The sequence below is a fragment of the Falco biarmicus genome, chromosome 6 (assembly GCF_023638135.1).
Source record: "Falco biarmicus isolate bFalBia1 chromosome 6, bFalBia1.pri, whole genome shotgun sequence".
Lineage (NCBI taxonomy): Eukaryota > Metazoa > Chordata > Aves > Falconiformes > Falconidae > Falco > Falco biarmicus.
This window is the reverse complement of record NC_079293.1, coordinates 79,776,922-79,794,990: the sequence shown is the minus strand read 5'-3', so window position 1 is coordinate 79,794,990 and position 18,069 is coordinate 79,776,922. Positions and strand designations below refer to the sequence as shown.

Here is an 18,069-nt window from a genome sequence, read left to right as displayed (position 1 = left end):
AGGATGGAAATCTCTGCTATAATGAGATTGAATAAATAGCAGTTAGTGTCAAATCTGTGATATTTGAACCTTAAAATAAAAAAAATATTGGAAGGTAGAAATAGGAAAAACGGTAGTGGTTTTAAGAGATACTTAACTGATCCAAGTCCCTGGGTATTTCTCCTACATAACACTTTTTTTTTTTTTTTTGGTTTTGTGTGGTTTGTGTGGGGGTTTTTTTGTGCAAGGTTATTCTACCTTGCACAAAAAAAAAAAAAAAAATTCGCAAAACGCTGATTGCTTTGCAATGATTGTAGGGACTGTAGTGTTCAATGCATATAAATATACCCAAACCAGAAGGGTAAGTGGTCTGGAAGATCTAAGTGATAGCAATGAAATTATCCAGTAACGCATATCTGTGTATAATTACAGCTTTCTAAACTCAAATGACACTAGTCTTGCATTTCTTGTTGAATATGATGGTGTCTTGTAGATGTGTAGAAATGCTGTAAAAATGTGTTTGAATCTTGCTTTACATTTGTACTACTTCATCCTCCCTTTCCTCACACCAGTCAGAGCAGCTACAAATGTGTAACTAATCACATCATGAAACAGTTCTTTTGAGTCTGGTTCTCTAACCTGGAGTTTCTTATTGTATCTTTGTCGTATCTCAAATTCAATCTACAGGGTAGTCCTAATGAGTGGGCAAGTTGAGCAGGAAAAGAAAAGTGGTAATAGCAAGGTTTGGAAACTGATGTAGGCTTTCTGAGGCATAGAGAGTTTACTGTATCATGAAGGGAAAAGCAATTTCACTTCAGTGATTAATCAAAAAATCCTTAAAAAAGCCAACCCCAAATATATTCAATTTAGCCTTAATGAATTGTGGTTATGGTTTGCAAGGAATATTTTAACAAATTGGTAAATAAATACACCTCACCTTAACTTCTGAGCTTTTAAATAGATATTTAAATGATTTAATATTAAAATTACACTAAATTTAGGTTTATTTGGTATCTAAAATATGACTACAAATACTTTTGTAAGATTTCCCACTGAATGGAGTCGCAAGGTTGTGGCTCTGTGTCTTTGTGTCATCTGGTACTGAATCAGGAATTAATGGGAAGCAGTGACATGGTGTATAAAATTAATGCGTGCCAAATCCCAGCAACATGTGCATTATAGCTGGCATGTACTTACTTTGACGTTGCCATATGTGTCTTGGCCTGAGAAAATAACTGCATGAATAATGACCACAAATATATTACTCTAGTGGTGTTCCACATGCATCTAATGTTTAGTTAGTGTCTCTGCTAGCTGGCTAGCTACCTTCTTAGTTTTTTAATAAGCTCAAAATACTTTTCCAGATGTATTTATAGCATTTCCGTATTTAGGTTGTAACTAGATATAGCCAGCTTTTTTAGTATGTCAGGAAAATCATATTTAAAACTATTAAATACTAATAGCGTTGATAGTATTTTAATATAGAAAAAGGCATTAGCTTTTTCTTTTAATTTCTGTTCATTAAATCTCCCTCTTGTGCTCTCATGATTAAAGAGCTGTGCTTCTTAAACTGTCTCAGTTGCTTTCAATCTTGCCTTAGGCTTAGCTTTTTGTATGAACGCCTTTTATCAGTGCAAGAATTGTTATCTTCTACCAAGAAGATTACTCATCGTACGCAAGTGACTTTTTAAGATCGCATTAAAAGTTGGGATTTTGTTTCATTCCAAGCAAGCTGAAAAAGCAACTCTGTCCTGTGATGATGACAACATAGGAATGTCATTTGACCATATGATTCATTTGTGTATTGCAGCATATTAACATGTTGAAGCAATCTAGTCAGAGATGTAAAGAAACTGGTTGTATTTCTGTCTATGGCTTTAATGTCTGCTTTCTTCTCCTTTTTGCACTTGAGCTCTGTGTAAAGGACATAACATGCTGTCTGGCCCTAAAAGCCACGGGTTTCCCACATGTACTTTCCCAATGCTTTATTGGGTGAAAATGAATGCTTACAACAGAACATCACCTTTAGCAGAGTAGTCTATTTCAAAAATAATTAAAGTAGACATCTTCTGGAGAAGAAAAATACTACAAAGCTCTAATCTAGGGCACAAAGGTTCAAGGTTAATATCCTGTACTCTCCCATCCCTATGTTATTTATAGCGAGTCCTAGGAGGCAAGCTGAAGATCCAGCAGTCTGCAGTGGGAACTGTCATCCTGGTACCTTGGCTCACCTCTCAGTGTCTGAAGGCTGTACCCAAGCAGTTCCCTGGAAGACAAATTGATTATTCAAAATGGCATTTAGCTATAAGATCTCTAAATCCAACTTTGTCTTTGGTAGTTAATTAAAAATAAATAAACCACAAAACACAACAGCAAAACTTGGTAAATATGCTTAGTGGAACGTGCTCAGGTAGAAGGACTGATGGGAAGGCAGAGTTTTTCCCTAAAGACTCGAAGGGGAGAGGAGGAAGAGAATAAGGAAGCACTTGGTAATTATTGTTTAATTTCAGGAAAAATCTCTGCAATTTGATTGCTTAGTAGATGTTTTGCATTTATTTTTCAACTTCAGTATTTTTTAGAGTTGTTACATTAATTTGGGATAGCGAAGAGCTTCATGGATTTTTGTGAAACGACATTCTTATTGGGAAGGTTTTTCTTCCAGCTACAGTTGATACTTGCACTTACTAAATGTTTCCATAGTTGCTATCTTTAAAATGGTGCACAAAGCCAAGTAACTGGTAAAATGCAACTTTCTAGAAACATGCAAGCTTCTGTTTCAATGTGTTGGTGGGATTCAGCACACAGTGAGGGGTAATTTCCCTCACCAGCGTGAGCGCTAATAATTTTCTTCAAATGTGTTGCATATTTTTGGGAGTGTGGGTTTGCTGTGTGTGGTTTTTTTTGTGGGTGGGTGTTTTTGGGGTGGGTTTTTTGTTGAATCTTTCTTTAAGCAAAGTTAATGACATCTACAAGGTAAACGCGTTGGGCAACTGGGCCAACATGGTGAAATGTAGTAGAAGAACGAGGAGAAATTCCTTCTTTCTGGTATGCTCAATACATGATACTATGAAAAACATACATTTGTAGCATTTCATTTTAAATGGTTTAGTGTTTAGAAAACTCATTTTCTCTGAAAATGATTAACAATAATAAAAAAGCATTGGCATTGTCAATGTTACTGGAATCACAAATCCAGCACAGTAGTAGCCTGTGAAGCCCAGAATAAGCTCCTCTGAAATGAACACATGAAAATAGCAACTTGAACATATTTTGGAATTTTTTTTCCAATAGTAAGGCTGCCACTCCAGATATAACTGCTAGATAACCTGACTTCTCTTTTTCAGATAACTCTCCTATTTGGGCTGTTTCTTGCTAGAGTAGGGATTTCTTCAGGTTTAGTTTAATTTTTTTTTGCCTTCATTGCGAACTTGAATATTGCCAAATAAAACCAAAACAAAACTATTCCATCTTTCCTAATACATTTCCTTCTTAAACGTTTCTCTTTTCCCCAAATAAAAATTGCTGCATAAATTAAATGTAAAAGCCTGTCTTAAACTTTTGGTCTGTTTTTTTTTAAGTAATGGAGGAAATTATGATCCTGTCTCTTAAAAATCTGAAGTTAGCTCTCTTGCACCACTTCATGAGTTTAAAATCTGTGAAACTTAGTTATTGGTGTTTGCTCTGAAAACACAAATCAATTAAGGAGATTATTTTAAAGATTATGTACTTTTTTCAGGAGGACCCAAATGATATCGACCCCAAAAGGAAAGACGTGCGTGGCAGTGATGGGGAGGACAAAGCACAGAGTGTGGAGACTCTACCTCCAGGTATTGCAGTAACATTTGTTATGAAAGATCCATAGCCATAAGACATTTATCCTTGAAAACTGTAAAACACAGCAGTCGTTCTGATTCTAATAATTCTTTGTAGTTTGGAAGTGCTAGGATTACTTTAGCAATATGTACTTCTCTATTCTTAAAGCTTCAGCTTACTTAAATCTTACCTGCTTCACTACTCCTTTGGGTTTAAAACCAAAGAGAACGTGACTCTGCTGGTGTGTCTGTTGTCCTGCAGTAGGTTTGAGGTGCTGTAAAAGCCTCTGGTGCAGTAGTTAATTTCTTTCAATGGATAATGCTGGCAGGCAACAGACAAGTCACCTTGGGACTGTGCTTCCGACTGGAGATTCAGCCAAGGTTCATACTTTTTTAGTCTGTCTAGCTTTTGATGTGGCAGATTTTCCTGACAGTGCTGATGATGTACTTCTATTTTTCTCATACTTGCTCTGTATTTGTCACATGCTGGCAAGTAATAGAGCAATGTGATTTTTGTTTTATTGAGTGAAATGGTCTTATGCCTTGAGGATGAGCTAGGAAAATTAAGTGTTCAGGAATTTTCATTTTGTGTGACTGCTTCCTTAAACTTCTTTTGCTGCTTAACTGTTTCACATCAATGATTTTAAATATATAGCTGAATTGATGTACTAAGCAATACAGAAATAGTAAAATGGATTTGAATATTTTACACTGTATTGAAAAAGTTTGCCATAGGAGGACAACTTCTGATCAGATAGGTTCACAACACATTTTACTCTTCTATTAATCCTAATGTTTGCCTTACAAATTTCTTAGCTAGACGTTTGAAATACTATGGGGTCTTGAAGAAAGATCTAACCAAGGTAAACTTTCCTTTAAGCACCTGGAAACTTCTACCCCCAATAATATGTGAGGTATGATTTTTTTGGTTTACAATCTTAGGCTCCTGGTACAATATAAGCTGTTTGACATTCATGGCTTTTTTTTCCTGTAGCCGTTGGCCTACTTTGTCTTGGCTGCTTTCTGGAGAGGGGAACAAGACATATCTTTACTTTGTGTATGAATTGGGAAATAAATCATAAAAAGTTGAAGAGTCTGGCTTATTTAACTGGGTTGCTGGCAGATCTTTTCAAGTATTTTTTTTTTTCCCTGAACAGAACTTTCTGCAAATATTGTTGGTGGGGTTATACGTTGGCCAACTTTGTACCTTCCAGCTACTATTCTTATTTCCCTGCTTTGAATTTTTATATATTCTGGGCCAAACCTTATAGATTTCCTCTAAGACCTTCCTTTCCCAGTGACCTTAAGTAGCCATTCGACTATTAAAAGAAGTGGGAAGTGTCACAGGTTGAAAGGGAGAGGTATCAGAAGCTGGAAGGGTTGAAGCTAGAAGTAAAATTAAGAATAAAGTAGAACAGGTCAGGGCTTTTTTCATTTCATCTGTTGATTAGTAATCTCTTATGGCTTGATTTAACAGGCAGGAGAATCATTACTGCAAAGTAGTACGAGAGTCTCGAATCAAATGTCAATTTTGATCAGACAGAATTATGTTCTCTTAAATCACTACTTTGATTATTTTCAATTCGTGTAGGCAAACTTTTGAATCCTTATGGCAATGAAGCTTGGAATTCATGTTTCTACAGATTCTTTGAGCTGTTTTAAAGCAAAGCGATAAAATTTTAGGAGGGCTTTTGTTTAAAACATGCTTGCTTTTCCACTGAGGTTAAGAGACCTGTAGTTTAGGTTTCAGCATTACGCAGCATAGTGTCTTTCAGAATTTCTCGGAATTAAGGAATTGTTTGTTATCTTTAAAACAGTTTTATGTAATGATTAAACTGTTGGGCTTTTTTACCTCTGTACATCAGAGTGTATCTATCCTTTGTAATTTGGTGACTCTTCATATGCTGCAAAAATCTATTTCTTGTTTTGTGAAAATACTGATGATAGCTCTTGTAGTTAGAAAGACCAACCCTGAATTGTCTGCATTGATAACTAAAGCAAAACCGGATAACCAGTTCTCTTGAATGGTAGGAGTTTCAGCAGTTACTCAAAGAGCTTTTTTTTTTTATTATTTTTTGTTAATGAAGATCTGGAATCTCTTTATGCCTGTCAATCAAAATAATCATATTTCTATGGAGTAGCCTATTGCTTTTAAGCTCTATTGAGTCAGTAAGAGGGGGAGCGTAAGCTATTCATGGGATTTTGTATCCATCTATTCCTACTCTTTGTTGCCTGCCGCTTGGTTGCATGCAGTTTTTTCTGCTATGATTTTTCTCTTCTATCTTATTTGGAGCTGCTCTTACTGTTACCTGACTTTCCCTAGTAGATCTGATTCATACTGCACATGGTTGACAGGGCTTTCTGCTGGAGGCAGAGCCATGCTTTGCCTTTTCTTTGGCTCCTGAAGCCAAATTAACTTGTTCTTATATTCTGTGGGCTGTCACTTCTTTTCGGTAAATTAAGCTCTATGAAGTGGTCACCTTTCTTCTCAAATTTACTCTGTTTTCTGGACTAGTGTTGCATTCCCTGGTTTTAAAGTCTTGGAAAATGGTAAATGATACATTTTAAATGATTTATATCAAACTTGACTTGGATTGAAACTGAAATGGAATAAAATGTACCGTCTAGCACTATTTTTTAAATACAGCTACTTATTACAGAGCAAAAAAATCAAAATGTGCTTCTTACTTAAAATCAATGAGCTTATTAAAAGTAATTGCAGTGAATTGCACTATTCTTGTTGATTGTCTTCTCGAAGACTTCAGAGTTGGGAAATGCCAGGGTCAGAAAGAAGCAACGTCACTGCATTTCACCTTTTTCTTGTTTCTACTCAGCTTCTCAGACTTAAAACAGTCTGTAAAATAAGCATGTCGTAGCAAAACCAAGTTTAATGCTGCAGCATACCCTGGTTCCAGGTTCTTAGCAGGTTTGGCGATGTATTTATGTATTTTTATTCTCTCTTCTATATTTGAATCTGGTAGCAAACTGCAGTTCACTTACTGTTGAGTTTGAAAGATTCATTGTCATGTTAGGTCTTGGTATGGGTAAACACAGATTTGCTTGAATTTGAAGTTACAAACGTGTTTAAGTTTTAAATTATGTAGCTGCATTTTCTGGTACTTGTGCCACCTGTCAAAGTCATTGAAACTCAGGAAACTACAGAGCCAGCTGAACTGCCCAGGAGAAACAAAACCAAACATGCTTCTATTTGGGTGCCCCGGGAAGCATACAACGAAACAGTACCTATTAACAGGAAAAGTTTGTTAAAGCACTTCTAACTTCAAAATGTAGTTGATGATGAATTGTCAGAAAAGCAAACCTTTCAGCAAAAGTAAGGTTGGACAGTATACTTTGCTTTGGATCAACCTTTCATTTTCCAGCAGTTAACTTGAGCGGTTAGCCCTTCTAACCATGTGGGCAGCCTGCATAGCGTGTTGTTCCTGAAAAACACAGCCTGTTTAAGAAGGCGGCTTGTGATGGTGTCACCCTTATCACTGGTGTCATTCCCTCATGACCTCTTGTGCTTTAGCTACTCGTTCCACTGGGTCAAAGACCACTGGAAGAGTGGATGGGGGAGGCAGTCCTGAAGCAGGCATAGCATTAAAAACTGTTGGAAGCTGGAGTGTCTGAAAGTTGAAAGTTCTGTATAAGTACATTTTAGGTGTAGGTTATATTTTGTAAAATGCACTAAAATCTTTATTTTTAGACCGGAAAAGCAGTGACATGACATGACATGTCCTGTATTTCAGGAAATACTTAACATATGTTCCAGACTGAAGTTACGTCATAAATTAAAAGCAAGGCAGATAGTATAGTTTAGTTGCCAAGGAGGTTGCAAAAGCTTTGGGAAGTGCAAAGGGAGAGAGTTGTATGGGGAGATGGTCTTGTGATCTTAGTTGTTTCTTCCACTTCCTTGAATCATGCCACTCTTGCATTGTATGTAGTTGTGTTGACAGTGAGGTTTGGTGTAATTTTTGGTAATTCTGTATTAGGTTGTTTGTAGTGTAGTAGCTGGCTGATGTGTGAACCTGTTTTCAAAGTAAGATTTTTGGAAATATTTTGAAGAAAGAATTTGAAAGGCTAAGAAAAACTCTTGGCAGTCTGTGGGCTACCAAAAACAGCTGGAAAGTTTCCTTTCTACAGTTCTTTCAGTAACTGGAATTTGAAAATCTGTAGTTCTCCCTCCGGTTGTTTTCCTATAGTTTCCCCTCTGGGCTGCTTCACCAAGCTTTTAATAAATGCTTTGCAGTCTGGTTTTGTTTAACTCTTCATTTTCTTCTGCGCGTGTGTCTGTGCATGTTAACTTCCTGAGGATGATAATTCAGATGTAAAAATAGTTGCTTAGTATGTAACTGGCTAGCTCATGACAGAGTAATCTAAAAGTATAAGCACATTTACTCCGTGACTTCACTTGGATGTTGGCAGTTCCTTAAAAATAAACCAATCAACCCAAAACCACCTTCCCTCCAACTCTTGACATTTTTGCCTTAAACCCTCCACTACCATCTGATAACCAAGTCATACCTTGGGTCCAAGTTGCTTTTGTAGATGTGCTTCTCAGATGATCCTGAGATCATAGAGACTTTGTAATAGTAGGTGGTATTTGTCTGGTTAAACAACTTTTTTTTGTCGTTGCTTAACAATTACTTTGTTTAATTATGGAAATTGTTCTTTCAATATCAGAGTCTTCTAACAGGAGTTAACGCACCATAGCTGGGGCATGGCTTACAGGTAGAAAGCTGTGAAGGACACCTGCCTTAGTTTCCATGCTGTGCAGGTCAAGAGGTGGAGCAAAGGCAAACCCTGAAACATCTGAGCAACCTCTAACTCCTGTCAATGGCTATTGGAGTAGTATTCCCTCTATGCATGTGTATCAGCTTAGTTTAGGATATGCCTGAGGTATATTATTTATTTAAAAGCTGAGCTTGAATGATGCCCTTGCAACCTGCTACTTACTGAACTTAATGGAAAGTGACCCCAAAAGACATCTTTTGCTTTGTAAGTCTCTTCTATATGCCAAAGGCAAGCTGTGTTCACCACAATATGGTTGCAGATTTCTCATACACATCCATGTTAAAACAAGAATGTCTGTATTGCATTAGAATGTGAGCTCTGATTTTGAATTAAAGGTGGTATAAATTTGCTGTAGGTAGCATAGGTTTGATTGTCAATAGGCAAAAAAGCAAATGTTGAACCAGAGGTAAGAACTGATAGTTTTAAGACCTTTAGTATAAGTATCATACCGTTGGTTTATGCCTGAAGATAGTGAAAGTCCTGAAATTTCATTCCCGGTGAAATGCTGGGTTTTGAGAATAATGTTGTCTTGTACTTCTAAAAGGCCTTTTCCTCAGATGGCTTGATTACAACTGACTGTGATTTTAATTACGTAATGAGACAGTAAATTAAATTACGATGTCTTTGGAGTCTGGACTGGATCATAAAAGGCAAATGTTTCCTGGGTAACTTTATAGCCAGATCATCTGCCGTATTACTGCCTGTTAATATGTGGAGATGTTTTTTTAAAAATGGAAATTTTGGTAGTTGGGGTTAAGAAACCAACAGAGAAAAAGGACAAGATGGTGGTTAGTCGCATAAAGTGAGACTTGTTCAATTTCATATTAATTCACAAGATGTTCTAGAGGAATTTAATATGCGAAAGTTACTGATATTACACTGTTAACAATACTGTGGAGGTTTAATTTGTTGCAAAATTGAAAACCAAGCTATTTAATCAGTTGTGTCTGGATTGCAGAATGCTGTTTGTTAAATTGCAAAGGCTAAACTGGGCATTTTCCTGTTTTTCTATTGTAGGAAAAGTTCGGTGGCAAGACTTTGATCAAGATGCTTATGTTGGCGCTACCATGGTGCGATCTGGTCAGGATCCATATGCCCGCAATAAGTTCAATCAGGTAGAGAGTGACAAACTGCGAATGGACCGAAGCATTCCTGACACGAGGCATGATCAGTAAGTGCCAAACTGAGCCATATTTGACTTGGATTCACCTTTCTGTATTTATGGCTTTTGAGCAGCAGGTGGTTTTTCTAAAGCAGGAGCTCTCCAGCTTTTGAAATGGCAGGAACAGTAAACTCTGGTGTGATCCTTGAGCAGCGAGTTAAAGAACAGTGCATCTTATTCAAGTTTTTCTGTTTCCATGACTTCCATCGGTGTGTATTCTATATCCAAACTGGTGCTGCATTTCAGTCTCTTTTTGTTCCTGTTTATCTGATGGCTTTTCTTGGTTTTTACGTTTGAAAGTCTCTCACTGGGAGAATGATCAGTAGAGCAGGTTGCCCAGAGAGGGTGTGAAGTCCCCAGGCTTAGGGATAGTCAAAGCCTGATGCATAGCCTGCTGTAGCTGGCCCTGCTTTGAGCAGCGAGTTCGGACTAAAAGTTTTTCAGGGGCCCCTTTTGATCTCAGTTGCTCTGAGATTCTAAGTATGTGATGATTGTCAACTCCAGATGTAAGGAATCCATTTATGCACACCCTGGTGAACATAAGACAGAGTTACACTTCAGACACTTAAGAACTTCTGCTATGTCAGCTGCTTGTACAGATTCAGGAAATAGTATACTTCAAAGTAAGGAAAAATACTATTTTCTTGTGGGTAAGAAAGACTTTCACTTAAAGGCTTTGAATGACTTGCACTAATCTTGTTTAAGCAGAAGTGATTAATATAAAAAAAAACAACCCCAACAATTGCTCATTATGACTTCCATAACTTAAAAATAACAAAAGCAGGTTCAACTGAAAAACTAGGCAAGATAGCCTCAAAGCATAAAATTAGCTAACTGTGTATAGCTAATTTGCCTAATTCTGCAGTAAGGATGAATTCACAGCTTTATAGGTGGAACAAGCCTGAGGAGACACCAGAGGGAGAGAGAAAAGTGCCTGTTTTTAGTCCATAAAGCTCTTTAATCAAGAATGACATAGCGAAGGAGATCTGTATAAAAACTCAGACACTTACTGTCATTTTTAAATCCCTCGTATAATGGCATGGTTTTAGGTGCCTTTAAGCAGATGATCTGTATATAGACTAAAGCAAGTCTTGTATAATTTGCTATTAATTGAACAGAAAAGTAGGAAGAATCTGGTGTTTCACTTGTTGCCATGAAAGCGGTGAAAAGCTCAGTGCCCATGGTATAATGAGGAGTAAAATGGCTTTTGAATTTTCTTCATCACGTAACTTCTTTTTCACAAGAAATACATTCTAACTTTTCAGACCAGATGTTCTTTTCCCAAGAGATAAAAGCTCAGCCACCAACTTCTAGAAGCTTCTGTGATTCAGATATGCTGAATCTGGATTTTTTTTTTCTAGATATTAAATAACTTCTGAGGGGGGGTCTAACAGGCAAATGCTGTCTTTTGGGAAGAACTTAACTGAGAGAGATGACAGGAGACAAACTGTATTACAGTGGCTATGTTTGTTTCAACTGTCAGTGTTGTGATTATATGCTGACCTGCTTGGTTTTTTTTAACTAAATGGAGCTGGAAAAGAACCCTGCAGTGAAGAGAGAGAGACATGCTTCTGAGGAAAGGCTGTATCTGTTTTGATTATTACTTAGACTTTGCCTTTCCATCTTTCTCATCTCTCTTAGATGGAGCAGATCTAAGTTCATTCAGTCTGTAAGTGGCCATCTCTTTAAAGGAAAAAAACCCAGCCAACCTGACCTTTCCCAAACCAAAGCAACCATTCCTGCAAATTGTCCACGATGCTTCCCTTGCCATGCTACCATTAATTTTCCTTCCTTTTTGGCAAGGGCGTTCACTGCAGAAGCTGAAAAAGTGGTGTAAAATATTTGTTTGGCAATTGTCCAATGGAAAGAGCAAGAGCAGTAGTCATAGGAAGAAGAATATGTTACAGATTTGAGCACGTGACACTTGAAAGCATGTTATTTTCAATAAAACCGGAGGCAACTGGGTTTAGGTTAAGATCTCTTATGGAGCTAGTACAATCTTATCTTTTTTTTTTTTTTTTTTAGGGAAAGAAACCTGGATGAGGAAATACTTGTTTCTGCTTAAGCAACTTTTTATTAATTGTGCTGATGTGTCTAAGAGGCTGTTTGACTTTACATAATAATACGTTTAATTGCTGAAATTGTCTAGTCTGTTTAGAAGCAATTTATCAGAATTCTACATTAGATATGTAAATGTGTTTGTAGTTATGCGTCTCTTTCAATACTACATTTTCTGATGCAGAAAAGACTAAAACTTTTACAAGTGTCAGGTTAAGACAAAAGTTTTCTATTTGCTTTTTGTGAAAGCCTGCCAGCAGTAGTAAGAAACACTTTGATTCTCCTGTTTAAGTTGCTTGCCTTTATTTTAAGCAAAAGGGAGAAGTGAGAAACAGGCAGATACAACATAAGAAAGGAAGCAGAGAGGAGGTCTGAGTGGGAATGAAGATTCTTACTGCAGCTGATGCTCACGACTGCCACTTCCAGCAGCTTTGAGAAACCTCTGGGTTTCCTTCTGTTGCAGTCTGTTTACAACGTGTGACTGAGTGCTATTCCTGTCGTGGTTGATTTTGGAGATCCAGAAGGCAAGTGTCAGAGCTGTAATAGGAAACTTAGAGTGGTCCCCCTGTCAGTGTAAAACAGTCTCCCAAGTGGGATGAAGGGTGAAATACTTGATGGTTTTTGTGAGCCAGTGTCCACCATGCTTAGTTTGGACCAGTGTTTTCTGATCACGCCTCTTGCCTGATGTGTTGGCTTGATTCTTGAGAATTACTGTTAAGTACTTTAGCTGGACTGAGCTGTGTTTACTTTCTCATTCAGCAACTATTAGAAGTTTCTGACCTCACACAAGGTTTTTTCTTAAGTAGAGAAGAAACAAACTTTCCTGTCTCTTTGGTACCCAGATATCTGTCGAGGGGAATGTTCTCCCTGCACTGGTTAAAGTGAATATTTCTGTCAAAAACCAGTTCCAACAAACCACAGAAGTTTCAGAAAACTTGTTAATGACATGAACTAGTCCAATGACTCAGATTTCTGGGGGAAAGAATGTACTTCTCATGTTTTAACTGATTTTAATGACCTACAATAAGCATGGAAGGTCTAGAAGCTCTTATTTCAAGTTCTATTTTATGCAAATGTAATTCCTCGTTCTGTATGTAAAATAAGTGCTGTAACTTGAGTAAAGAAAGTCTAATCTCCATGCTAAAAGCAATGACATTGTTTCTTTGGTTTGAGTTTTAACTGTGGCACTACTGACACAGCAGAATAGGAGGAGGACCGCTACCAAGTCAAGTTAAAGCAGGGATTTTTGAAAAGCTGAGAGCAGAAACACTCAGTGAAACATTCCTCCAATTTTATGTGGAAGTCTGAAAATCTTAATTTCTCCTACAGAAATACAGGTTAGTGCTCTTCTCTTGAGTTTTCTTAAAATTGAGAGGCTTCATTGCCTTGAGTAATTCCACCCTAAGATGTACTCTGGCTCAAGTGCTCTCCTTCTGCAGAGATCAGTATAAGTTTAAGGTGACTTTAATTACTCTAATGCGAGTGCTTCGTGTGATAATTGCATGCACAGCAGGCTTGTTCTCTGTGGGCAATTTGAAAGTTAACAGAAAAAAGAATATTTTTTATTTTTTTTAGGCACCATAGGCTTTGGCATATAATACCTGAATGTTTTGTAGCTGTCTGGATGAATAGCCAGAAGTTCACAATAGAGAAGGTCTTAATTCTTTACTTTCCAGGACACATACAGGTCTGATTTATTGCTTCAGCGCTGGGCACTAGCGATGAAGCCATCTCGTACGCTCACAGTGTAAGAAACGAAGTTGGGCAAGGCCTTGCTGATCTGACACAGCGATCCTAGGGTTGGCATGGGCTTTGCTTAGCATCGGGGCAAGTGAGGGCTCCAACTGATGTGTGACGCTGTGGGTGTGTTGCGTTCAAAGCGTTGCAGGTCCCTGGGGTTTTGGCGGACAAGGGCAAGAAGTGCGGTGCCTCTTCTCTGATTCCAAGAAGCTGAAGGTTCTGTGGCTTATGGTGCATGTTGCAGGTGTCTAATCGGCTGTGGAGAGGCCTTTTATGTAGGCAGCAGCCTAGTTTTAAAGGTTTAGGTAGCAATGTAAATTGCCTCCCTTCCCTTAAAAGCTTGTTTGGTTAATACCGAGCAGAGGATTGCTTGCTGAATTTGCTACAGGTGTACGCTAGCTAGCTTTATCCCCTCTGAAGACAACAAGGCTTGTTTAAAACTCTACCCCTAATATTAAATAAAGGATATGTGAAGACATACATGATGTGTGTATGTTCCAGCATGAATGTGACCTGTCATACTGTAATGCCTTCAGTGTTTTCTAGCACTGCTAGTTTCAGTCCAATGAGAGCAGTGTCTTTTTAGGTTTATTGTCGGTGGATTTCAACAGCTTAACTTGATGTAGTCCTGCAGGAAGCATTTTGGGATTTGCTTTTTTGCTTATTGTATTAATTTCAGGCTACTAGATGTGATGAAAAATGATTTGACATAGATAGAATATTTGATTATTTTTATGGTTTAGAAGTATGTGGTTCTGTGTCTAGTTGGTACAGCATAGTCACAGCTAGCTTTGTTTTTCGAATTCTTAATGTTACAATCCTTACAACTTTCCACATTAGAACAGAAATCTGGTTTTTATCTGTGAGCAAGACCAGGGTGTTGCAGGAGCTTTAAAAATAAAGGGAGAAGTGGACACATGCCACTCTAAAGAAGAGGCATATGGTAGCCTGTGAACCTGTGCACTTTCTTTGGAAAATATTCTCATTTACCCAAGATTTATTGAACGCTTTTAATGTAAAATAAGCACTCTGGTTTCATACCGGGTTGCATGAGAGGTGTGTATGGCGTACTACAGTGGTGATAGTCCGGTGACTTTTCTGAGCCTGCTTATATCTGACACTGAGTTCTTTCTTAGTCTGTTGCATACTAAGACAACTACCAAGAGTGGCAAAAGAGGAATTGATTGAAATCTCACCTGAAAATGAAGTATTTCATTCTTTCTAGGTAGATGTAGTGTGTACGTGAGTTTTATAGATAACTGCTTCACGATGGAGACCACCGGCTAAACCTGGGATGTAAATACTATGTTCAAATACGGGGCATTGTGTCTTTCAGGTGTCAGCGGAAACAATGGCGGATAGATTTGCCAGCCACTAGCGTGGTGATCACCTTTCATAATGAGGCAAGATCTGCTTTGCTACGAACTGTCGTCAGGTATACCCGAGACCTTGATTTTTCCCTAAAGACCATTTATTTGTGTCAGATAATGGCTTATGATAAGGAAGAAAAGTAACAATCTGTTATGATTTTTGGAAGAATTTGCAGAGGGAAAGATGAGTCTTAATCTCATTGATGCCTCCAGTTCTTACATTCTGAAATAGTGATGTTAAACAAAATTGCTCCCTTTAACTACAAATGCGTGAAAGTATGGAACTGATTACCAGATGATGTTTGAAGGTTGGCTGTAAAACTGGTTTCAAGAAAAAGTCAGGGAAGATGGGTTGTCAGGGGATATTTGACCTAAAGACATCTGCAAAACTTCTGTGTTGCAAGTTGTCTGAGGGACTGATTTTGGGAGGCTGGAATTTTGGACGGGGGGCAGAATTCTACATGTGCCTTTTCCAGAAGATGCTTTCTGGAAGAATAAGCCAATAGCTGTTGTTGAAGATAGCATCCTGTGCTAGATTCTACTGTGGCTTAACAAAGTAACTGCTTTTATGACATTATTATGGAAAATTAAGACTGCTTAGTATTGAACATTTTTTACTATCTGTTTCAGTGTCCTTAAAAAAAGCCCATCGCATCTTATTAAGGAAATCATACTGGTGGATGATTATAGTAATGATTGTAAGTACTTTTACAGGGTCCTAGCTTTATTTTGTTTATACTGGTAAGACTTTCTGTAGATGCTAGCAGGTGACTTGTTTGAGGATGTGTCACGTGATTAGGAGTTTGCAGAGACTGATCCAAAACCAGGGCTTAATTCTTCCATATCTGTCACTGTGGAAGTGTGAAGGGTTCTGATAACTACTTCAGGTATATTTTATTAATTCCTGTTAGCTGAAGGAGCAGAGTGTATAGTTGAAAACAACCTTTGCATAGGATGTTGTCTGATGTAAAAATAAAGCCCATGGTGCTTGCATCAAATTTTTGTAGTACTGCTTTAAATGAATGCTGGTCTCAATCATTCTCTTCAAAAAAATTCTTACTGAATCTAAAATACGTCAAGGTTTTATAAGTGCAAGGGTATTATGACACAAACTTGAACAACTGAAATGGACCTCTGAGTAACATTTCTTAAAGGATGCTAATGTCCATACTTGCATTGCTAGTTTACAGCTAGTTTAAGAAAGGTTTAAGCCTTCATGTTGGTTAAAATGTGAGGTTTCTTATATGCAAAGAAAAGAGTTTATTTAATCCCTTTTTTTTTTTTTCTTATGCGGTGTAGAATCTGTCTGAAGTAAGCGAAGTGAATATCATTAAATAAAAATATTTCAAGGGCGTAAAATTAAAATGGCTTTAAATAACATGAGGGTAGTAATTTCTTAGCTGGTAACTTAGCTTCATAGTAGAAAATGTTTATGGTCATAAATAGTTAAATATAAGAGATATTCTTAAAAAAATTGATTACTTATCTCACCAGAAATAAAGTATTTGTTTGAAGGCAGCCTCTCTTAAGGTATACAGTGTTGCATGTCAAACTGGTTCTCATCACTTGATTTATTTATTAACTTATTTTTTAATTCTTTTTAAAGCTGAGGATGGTGCTCTCTTGGGAAAAATTGAAAAAGTGCGGGTTCTTCGAAATGATCGCCGAGAAGGTAGGCGTAATCTGGGGGAAGGAAGATAAAAATTCCACTGTTGCTGCCTTATCTGTTAACATTCATCAAGCCATTTGAAGGAACATTCTGCTATACGTTCTGTATTGGAGGGGGGATTTTCGCTTTATAAATCAATTTATTAGTGGAAGGAATAAAACCAAATGTACTTGTGCAAGTGAAAACAGTAACTGTGATTAATTCTGTATTGCTGTGTGCACAATTGCCCATTGCTGGCTTTCACAGTGAAAGCTGACTTGAGAAATTGCATTTTACCCTCAGCCTCTCTTTCTCTTACTGTACTGAATTGTTAGTTAAGCTGCTGCCATTGTGCGTAAGGTCTCACTGTAAACTGTATGAATGTTTGAAATGATCCAGCTTTTAAAAAATAGTGCCCCCCCTTTCTTCCCCCCCCCCCCCCCCCCCCCCCATCCCTTACTAGGGATCATGTTAAGGATCTAGTTGATGGACAGCCAGCAAACAGTTTGTTTTGGCAGGCTTGAGAAGGTTTGAGCAGCCAGGCGGGCTGGTTATGCCAGTTTTGCTGAAGCCAGTGTGCCATGTAACAGACTTGTCTTACGCTTTTGTGTTCTTCTTTGTTGCTTTGTAAATTACGGTCTCATATCACTGAGACCTTCAGTCAGCTGTTTCCTGGCTATGGATCTTAAAGTATTAGATATAGGCAACTGTTATTCTCCAGCTCTTTGAAATGGTAACTGAGAGTTGACAGTTGAAATAGTTGACTGAATTAGCAGATATGTACTTGTTTGTTTTTATAAGCACTGTATCTTCGAGGCTGCTAGTCTGGCCTGAGGAGCAGCTAGAATCATTAGATTGCCAGAAACTGGAAATGACATGCACAAAACCTGTGTTGTCCTGTAATTAAAGTTACTGCAAACTGATGGGTCCTTAGTATTTAAATATTTTTGTTTGGAATATACTTGTGAACAAAGGCTTGTTAGGAAAACAGGCCTTTTATAACTTGCTGTGGTTGCAGGGTTCTGAATAAGTTAATATCATTTTTCTCATCAGTACAGCACTTAAAGATGGAGATAATAATAATAATGGAAAAAAGAATGAATTAACACTATTTTTATTTTTTAGTAATTATATATACACTGATGCATATTTTTAAGTACAAATCTGTAAATGTAGTACAAAGTTAATATTTATATCTGAAAATGAAATACGATTTGACAAATCTTTTGCTATGTCAGAAAAGAACAACTATTTGCAGATGGAAGGCACAGTACTAGTTTACTTGGTATTTTTGTGAGACTAAGTTTATTACCCATGGGATCTACTGTACTGTTCATGAAATTTTGCCTAGGCATCCATATGTGCAATCAGGTGATAATTTTTTAAATTAAAATACTGTAAAATTTGATTGCTGGCTTGCTATGCTTGAGTTTGATACTCACTTTGCTTTTAATTTTCAAGTGTAGGCTGATGCTGTTATCTCAGACACATACAAATTAAAACAAA

General features: G+C 37.4%; 1 protein-coding gene across 1 annotated transcript in view; it reads left to right on the top strand.

Moving 5' to 3' along the window:
* GALNT2 (polypeptide N-acetylgalactosaminyltransferase 2) overlaps positions 1 to 18,069 on the top strand; it is a 98,784-nt gene that overhangs the window by 48,900 nt on the left and 31,815 nt on the right. Inside the window, exons 2-6 of the mRNA XM_056343543.1 lie at positions 3,716 to 3,806; positions 9,603 to 9,756; positions 14,882 to 14,980; positions 15,546 to 15,613; positions 16,522 to 16,587. Of these exons, the coding sequence (XP_056199518.1) occupies positions 3,716 to 3,806; positions 9,603 to 9,756; positions 14,882 to 14,980; positions 15,546 to 15,613; positions 16,522 to 16,587 (478 nt within the window). The remainder of the gene's footprint in view (positions 1 to 3,715; positions 3,807 to 9,602; positions 9,757 to 14,881; positions 14,981 to 15,545; positions 15,614 to 16,521; positions 16,588 to 18,069) is intronic.